This window comes from Colobus angolensis, unplaced genomic scaffold (assembly GCF_000951035.1).
Source record: "Colobus angolensis palliatus isolate OR3802 unplaced genomic scaffold, Cang.pa_1.0 Scaffold96, whole genome shotgun sequence".
In the NCBI taxonomy this organism is placed as follows: Eukaryota; Metazoa; Chordata; class Mammalia; order Primates; family Cercopithecidae; genus Colobus; species Colobus angolensis.
In genome coordinates, this window is record NW_012123598.1 from 2,471,732 (window position 1) to 2,479,740 (window position 8,009).

Here is an 8,009-nt window from a genome sequence, read left to right on the forward strand (position 1 = left end):
GCTGAGGCGGGAGAATCGCCTGAACCCGGGAGGCGAAGGTTGCAGTGAACCTAGATTGTGCCACTACACTCTAGCCTGGGCGACAGAGTGAGACTCCGTCTCAAAGGAAAAGGATTATTGGGAAAAGTGGACTGGTGAGGGGTAAGAGGTGAGTCACTGGGTGCTGTGGACTGGGACCTGGCAGACCCCCCAGAGGAGAAGGGGTTTGAATGCCTGGAGGCTGCTGCTGTCTCCCCCAGTCCTACCGCTGCCGCCGTGACTGTCATTGGTCACAGAACTCTTCCCTCTGCTCCACTCTCAAATGTCATTGGCCAGGTTTAGGGACTCATAGTGTCATATCAAGGTTGTTGCCAGCCCGGAGTCACCGAGGCAGACCGGCAGCCTGGGAGCGAGGTCTGGACTGCAGCCTCCGGAGCTGAGCCCAGCCTTAGGGTGGTCAGGGTGGTTGAGCGAGGAGATCCTGGCCCCAGGCCAGGAAGGAGAGGAAAGGAGGCCCAGGCAGCGTTTGACCTGCCTGAGGCCATGTGTGGGACTCTGTCCTGCCTGTTGTCAGCCTGGACTGCTCCCCTAAGCTCGGATGAAGTCTCTTCCCTGGGCCTGGTGCTCCATGTCTCCCTGTGTCTTCCCTGGGGTCTGGGACTGAGTCAGGCCTGGGGGCTGGTGGGCACTGAGGTGACAGATCAGAGGGGCTCGAGGACATGGTGGAGGCCTGTGCTAAGGGAAGGATGGAACTGGAAGAAGCTGCAGAAAGGCGTTGGAGGAAAGGGACTAGCATCTGTGCCTGGGAGTGACGGCGGTGAGGGGCTGTGGGAGAGGCACCCCGGCCTCCCGTGCCGGCTCTGCTCTGTTCCCAGCATGCTTTGTGGTGAGTTGGGGGCAGCAGTGGCCTTAGCTGGTGATACAGTTGTCAGGAGGCCGGTGACGCGCCTGAGCTCTGGTCAGTGTCTTAACTGATGAGAACTCCACAGAGGCTGTCTGCTGGGACCGGATGGCCTTTGAGATGCCAGGATGCCGCCTGGCTTACCGGGCTTTGGGTGCCCCTTGTCCTCTGTGGCGGGGTGATGGCAGCTTGCTTGGGGGCTGCTGGTGAGCTTGGACATCGTGCGTACAGCACACATGCAGAGCCAGGACCATTGTCACCAGGTGCCGAGAGCACACGTCACAGGTGAGCTCTGCAGTGGAAGGTCTGTGTGGAGGCTTTGTAGGGCTCTGCGGAGCAGTGACATAGTACAGGGCAGGGACTCAGAATGGGGTTGCCTGGCATCTTGTTAATGCTCTGTGTGTGTGTCCTTATTGCCAGTGAGTTCCTGTGCGAGTGTTTAGGGGCTGGAACCAGGCCGAGGAACCAGACACTGTCCTCCAGAGGGTGGGAGCCAGCTCCAGATGGGGACGGGGTTAGGGCTGGGTATTGCTAGCTTTGTTCTTCCTCTGCAGAATCTGTCTATCCCACCCTGGGTTCCTTCAGGTCCTGGTCAGTGACTATTCTGGGAGCTCCTCCCTTTCAACTTTTCCTCTTCCTTGTTCCAGCCCAGGTGCTGGGTGAGAGGATGGTTGGGGTGTGTTTGTGTGTGAGCGGTGTCCAGGCAACGGCCACAGCCTGGAGACGCACAGACTTCCTCTCTTCGCCCTGCCACCGCCCCATGCCTCCCACGCAGCCTTGGGTGATTTGCTGGGCCAAGCAGCAGCCGTGTGCTGAAAGTCATCGGGCGTTTGAGTTTGTTGAACAAATACAGGTTGAAGCAAATTTGAAGCCAGAGGTTCAGGCCCTGCCCCTGCAGTGTCCCACCCAAAAGTAGGGATAGTGGACCCAGACCCTCATGGGGAGACAGGGCCCGAGGCCCCTCAGTGCACAGTGTCCAGCCTCTCCTCGCATGCCCTGCACACAGTCCACACTGGGGACTTCACCAGGCCTGAGACCTCGGGTGTGAAGTGACCCCCCCGGACCTCAGGCAAGGCGGCCTGGAGGCTGGAGGTGGGGAAGAGGGGTGGGCTCGAGGGCAGCTGTAGGAGCCTGGTACTCGGTGGGAGCCTTATTAAGCATGAGTGATGGAGGCACTGAGCCTGCGGGCAGTCCCAGGGTGGGGCTGGGCTCAGTGTGAGGGAGAGGGCTGGGTCTTGGGGAGAGGCTGTGCCCAAGGTGGGCACTCAGCCCCTGTGGTCAGCCCCTCGTCCAGCAGGGACTCCCCTGGGGCGTCTGACGCGGCGCTGGTTGTGTCCATGCCTGTAGGGCGCCATGTTTTGGAAGTTTGACCTGCACACAAGCTCACACCTGGACACGCTGCTGGAGCGGGAGGACCTGAGCCTGCCCGAGCTGCTGGACGAGGAAGACGTGCTGCAGGAGTGCAAGGTGGTCAACCGCAAGCTGCTGGACTTCCTGCTGCAGCCACCCCACCTGCAGGCCATGGTGGCCTGGGTCACCCAGGAGCCGCCAGCTAGCGGTGAGGAGCGGCTTCGCTACAAGTGAGTTCCCCAGCTCCTGGCCAGCCCGTCCCTGTCAGCATCACACATACCTTCACTACGCAAGCCTCACAGCTACCCTGAAATGCAGTTTACTGGAGTAAACTCCAGTTTGGGGATCAGGAAAGCGAGGCAGGGAGCAGCCAGGCCCCTGCACAAGGCCTCATAGCTCACCGGGTGCAGACCAAGGAGGGCAGTGGCACAGACAGGAGCCACAACGTCACGGGCCCGAGCGACCCTCCCGCCTCACCCTCCCGAGTAGCTGGGACTGCAGGTGTGTGACAACATGCCCGGCTGGTTTTTCTCTTTATTCGACGCTTTTTATTTTATTTATTTTGTATTAAAAAGTTTTTTTGTGTGTTTGTGAAACATTTGTCTGCTATTGAAGACGCTGTAAGATTACTTATTTTTTAATCCAAGTGACACTCAAAAGACACTTTTTTTTGTTTGTTTTTGGAGACTCACTCTGTCACCAGGTTGGAGTGCCGTGGCATGATTGACTCACTGCAACCTCTGCCTCCTGGATTCAAGTGATTCTCCTGCCTCACCCTCCTTAGTAGCTGGGACTATAAGTCACCACACCTGGCTAATTTTTGTATTTTTAGTAGAGACGGGGTTTCGCCATGTTGCCCAGGCTGGTCTCAAACTCCTGACCTCAAGTGATATGCCCACCTTGGCCTCCCAAGGGGCACCTCCCCACAGTCCTAGAGCAGATTGTGGCCCCTCAGGGCCTTGAGTGGCATGCTGCTGGGGTGGCTCTTGTCTTGGAGCTGTCAGGCACCATGTGAGAGTTTGGAGGAGGGAGGCAGGAGGTGGGGTTGGAAGTTGAGCAAGGTTCTAGGAGTCAGCGGAACTGGGGCAGTGTACGGGGCTGCAAGTGAAGCCGCTGAGAGTCAGAAGGGATGAGCGTTAGCTGTTGGGGGATTGGGAAGCACAGGAGCTTCAGGACCAGGCTTGTCTTGGGGATGGTGAGGAGCCTAGGATGGGACGGCTGGGTGTTAGCAGGGTAGGGGAGGCCTGGTGTGGGCCCTTATTTCTGCATCAGCCCTGTCCTCTGCCTTGTCGTGCCCTTTCCCCTTCCTGGATGGGGTCTCTGCGGCCCCAGGAACCCAGTGCCCGGTGCAGAGAAGAGGGTAGAGCCTTGCGCCCTACCCCAACCTGAGTCCCCACCCGCCTGTGCTTGCCTCCCAGGTACCCCAGTGTGGCCTGCGAGATTCTGACCTCAGACGTACCGCAGATCAATGACGCCCTGGGTGCTGATGAGTCCCTCCTGAACCGGCTCTACGGCTTCCTGCAGAGCACCGGCAGCCTCAACCCACTGCTGGCCAGCTTCTTCAGCAAGGTCATGGGCATCCTCATCAACCGCAAGACGGACCAGGTGCCCTGGCCCCCACCCTGATGCCACCGTGGAGTTGGGGGTGGCGGCTGGGCCAGGCCCTGTGCATGACGCAGCCCATGTGCCCCCAGCTTGTGTCCTTTCTGCGGAAGAAGGATGACTTCGTGGACCTGCTGCTGCAGCACATCGGCACCTCGGCCATCATGGACCTGCTGCTGCGCCTGCTTACCTGTGTGGAGCGGCCCCAGCTGAGGCAGGACGTTGTCAATGTGAGCAGGGCTGGCTCTTCTGGGGGTGGGGGGCTGGGCGCGGTGGATGGTGATGCAGCCCCCGCCTTCTCACCCTCAGTGGCTCAATGAGGAGAAGATCGTCCAGCGGCTGATTGAGCAGATCCACCCGTCGAAGGATGAGAATGTGAGTGCTGCCAGTGCCCCTGCAGCTTCCCCTTAGAGTCCGTTACCCATGCCCAGCTCCCTGCTTTTAAAAGAGGAATTGGGGCTGGACGCGGTGGCTCAAGCCTGTAATTCCAGCACTTTGGGAGGGCGAGGTGGGAGGATTCTTGAGCCCATGAGTTTGATACCAGCTTGGGCAACATAGTAACACCCGTTTGTACATAAAAACTTAGTCTGGTGTGGTGTTGCACACCTGTAGTCCCAGCTACTTGAGAAACTCAGGTAGGAGGATTGCTTGAGCTGGGAGGTCAAGGCTACAGTGAGTCACTCCAGCCTGCACTCCAGCCTGGGTGACAGACGCTGTCTCAAAAAAGGAAGAAAAAGAAATTGGTGAGAAAAGAGAGCCTTGAGAACCAGGTATATCCATGCCCTTTGAGAAAAGGAAGGAAACTTGACTCAAATCATTCTCCCATTTGGGCCTCTGAAAGTGCTGGAAAGGTTTTTTTCATGACCCAGGAACTTGGCACATAATGCCTTGTAGGGAGGGGCCCTCCTCATCACCTGTCCCAGCCCTGGCCCCACATCCTTCCCTGCCCACCCTGACCTGTGCTGCTGCTGGGCCTGGCAGCTTTTTCCCTGTCTCCTGCCTGATTGAACCCCTCGATGTCCTTCTAAGGGTCCATCCAGCAGCCTTGCTTTCAAGGACTCTCACATCCTCCCCTTTAGTTCTGGGGGGCCCCCACATCCATGTGTTTCTCCAGCTTACGTCTCCATCTCTGTCCTAGTGCCCAGCGCAGGGCCTAGTGTAGAGTAGGTGTTTGTCAAGAGCCTCAGATGTCCGAGGCCACCGGGAGCAACATGTCCCTCCCCATGCCAGCTTCTGCTTCTGAGAGGCATACAGGCTTGCAGAGCAGAGATGTGGCTCTGGGCTCACCCAGGCTGGGGCCTGTCCCTGTGAGAGCCCTGAGGCATGGCCCAGGAGCAACACAACCAAGCCCTGGCGGCTGCCCGTTGGGTTAGACTCAGCTTTGCTTATGCTTTTCTCTTCTGTAGCAGCTTTACTGAGATATAAATTACACAGCATACGACTCACCCACTGAAGCTTACAGTTCAGTGCTTTTAGTGTATTCACAGCGTTGTTTATCATCTTGTTGAATTTAGATTATTTTTTATCACTCCGAAAAACAAGTCCTGCCTGTAATCCCAGCGTTTTGGCAGGTGAGGCTGGAGGATTGCTTGAGCCCAGGAGTTTGAGACTAGCCTGGGCAACATAGCAAGACCTTGTCTCTACAAAAAATTTAAAACTTAGCTGGCATTGGTGGTGCACGCCTGTAGTCCTAGCTCCTCAAGAGTCTGAGGCAGGAGGATCTCTTGGGCCCAGGAGTTCAAGGCTGCAGTGAGCTACGATGATACCACTGCACTCCAGCCTGGGGTGATGTAGAGGCCGAACCTTTTTTTTTTTTTTTTTTTTTGAGACAGGGTCTTGCTCTGTTGCCCAGGCTGCAGTGCAGTTGTGTGATCCCAGGCTGGAGTGCAGTGGTGTGGTCTTGCCTCACTGCAGCCTTGACCCCCTGGGCTCAAGCGATCCTCCTGCCTCTGCCACATGAGTGGCTGGAACTACAGGCACGTACCAGCATTCCTGGCTAATTGTTTTGTACTTGTAGACATGGAGTTTTGCCATGTTGCCCAGGCTGGTCTCAAACTCCTGGGCTCAAGTGATGCTCCCACCTCGGCCTTTCAAAGTGCTGGGATTATAGACATGTGCCATCACACCCAGCCGAGACCTTTTCTCGAGAAAAAAGAAAAAAAAGGTACCCTGTATTCATCAGCAGCCCCTCCCAATTTTTCCCTTTCTCTTCTCAGCCCCTGGCAACCACCAGACTATTCTGTCTCTGGATTTGTCTTTGGACATTTCATATAAATGGGATCATACACCATGTGGTCTGTGTCTGGTTTCTTTCTCTAGCATGATGTTTTGTGGCTCATTCACGTTGCGTGGATCAGTTTCACTGTTTTTGTGGCTCATTCATGTAGTTGCGTGGATCAGTTTCACTGTTTTTGTGGCTCATTCATGTAGTTGCGTGGATCAGTTTCACTGTTTTTGTGGCTCATTCATGTGGTTGCGTGGATCAGTTTTGCTGTTTTTGTGGCTCATTCACGTGGTTGCGTGGATCAGTTTCACTCCTTTTTCTGCCGGATCAGCCCTCCCCTGTGCGGACAGATCAGGTTGGGCATACCCACTCATCAGTCAAAGCTGTCTGGGTCGTTGCAGGCAGTGCTGCCGGCCCTGTGTGCGAGCTCGCGGGCCTTCTGTGGATACCTCCTGTCCTGGGGAGCCTTCCTGGGTTCCTGTTCTCTCCACCATCTTCCCTCCAGCAGTTGGTGCCTCTGTGCCCCCTCCTTTGTAACACGTGTCCCTGTGTCTGGGTGACCGTTTTTCCCTGGATGGTCATCTCGGGGGAGGGGCTTCCAGCACCAGGCTGCAGAGGGCCCGGTGGCCCGACCAGGATCCTCACCTGTCTCTCCCCGTCCCAGCAACATTCCAACGCCTCCCAGTCCCTGTGTGACATCGTCCGCCTGAGCCGGGAGCAGATGATCCAAGTCCAGGACAGCCCGGAGCCTGACCAACTGCTGGCCACCCTGGAGAAGTGGGTGTGCGGGCAAAGCTAAGGCTGGGGGGAGCTGACTTGGGGATGCCCTGGGCCCCTGGCCCCTCACCCTGACCCCCGCCCCCACCCCCATAGGCAGGAGACGATTGAGCAGCTCTTAAGCAACATGTTCGAGGTGGAGCAGAGCCAGTCTGTCATTGTCAGCGGGATCCAGGTGCTGCTGACCCTGCTGGAGCCCAGGAGGCCGAGGTGAGGGATATGGGCCACAGACCATGTGTGCTGCCCATCCCCTGGGGCTCTCTGGCCCCTCAGAGGTGGGTCTCAGTGTCCACCAAGTGAAACCGCCGCCTCCAAGTGGCGCCTTGCTCTGGTGGCCGCTTGTGCTCCCTGTGCAATGGACAGTACGGGCCAGAGGGAGGAATCTTCCTGTCTTGTTTGGCAAATGGTGCTGAGGCTGAGGCTACTGCTGCAGCTTGTGTTGGGAGGGACCTCAGGCCCCCGTGTCCCTGCCTTACCATATAGGCCTCTAGCTTGTTGGGTGTGCCTTCCCACCCTCATCCCTCACCTGTGCCCCCACAGTGGACTGCCAATGCTGCCACCTGGCGAGCTCCCCACCCCACCCCACCCCAGCCAGGCATTGTCTGAGGGGCCTCAGAAGAGAGCGGCGCTGGGGCGTGTGGCTCCTCGTCTTCCTCCAGACCCTGCAGACTCGGTCCTTGCACCTGCTCTTGTGTGGGCACACAGGCCGTCTAGGCTCACTCTGCCTTCGACCCTGCCCTGCTGCAGGTCCGAGTCCATGACTGTGAACAACTTCTTCAGCAGTGTGGATGGGCAGCTGGAGCTCCTGGCCCAGGGAGCCCTGGAAAGCACTGTGTCCAGTGTGGGCGCCTTGCACGCCCTGCGCCCGCGGCTCAGCTGCTTCCACCAGCTCCTGCTGGAGCCTCCCAAGGTCAGGGGTGGGGGTTGTGGTCTGCGGGGAGGCGGGGGAAGCAGGAAGCGCAGCCCTTGGGAACCAGGGCTCCCTGTATCTGCAGCTGGAGCCGCTACAGATGACGTGGGGCATGCTGGCTCCGCCTCTGGGCAACACGCGGCTGCACGTGGTCAAGCTCCTGGCCAGCGCCCTGAGCGCCAATGATGCAGCCCTGACGCAGGAGCTCCTGGCACTGGACGTGCCCAACACCATGCTGGTGCGGGACTGGACTGGGCTGGGGGTTC

The 8,009-nt window shown here is 58.0% G+C and overlaps 1 protein-coding gene across 1 annotated transcript in view; it reads left to right on the plus strand.

Annotated features, from left to right (window-relative positions):
- PPP6R1 (protein phosphatase 6, regulatory subunit 1) overlaps window positions 1-8,009 on the plus strand; it is a 25,237-nt gene that overhangs the window by 6,676 nt on the left and 10,552 nt on the right. Inside the window, exons 2-9 of the mRNA XM_011932587.1 lie at window positions 2,228-2,460; window positions 3,649-3,835; window positions 3,925-4,062; window positions 4,142-4,207; window positions 6,721-6,833; window positions 6,930-7,043; window positions 7,581-7,743; window positions 7,829-7,981. Of these exons, the coding sequence (XP_011787977.1) occupies window positions 2,234-2,460; window positions 3,649-3,835; window positions 3,925-4,062; window positions 4,142-4,207; window positions 6,721-6,833; window positions 6,930-7,043; window positions 7,581-7,743; window positions 7,829-7,981 (1,161 nt within the window). The 5' untranslated portion in view covers window positions 2,228-2,233. The remainder of the gene's footprint in view (window positions 1-2,227; window positions 2,461-3,648; window positions 3,836-3,924; window positions 4,063-4,141; window positions 4,208-6,720; window positions 6,834-6,929; window positions 7,044-7,580; window positions 7,744-7,828; window positions 7,982-8,009) is intronic.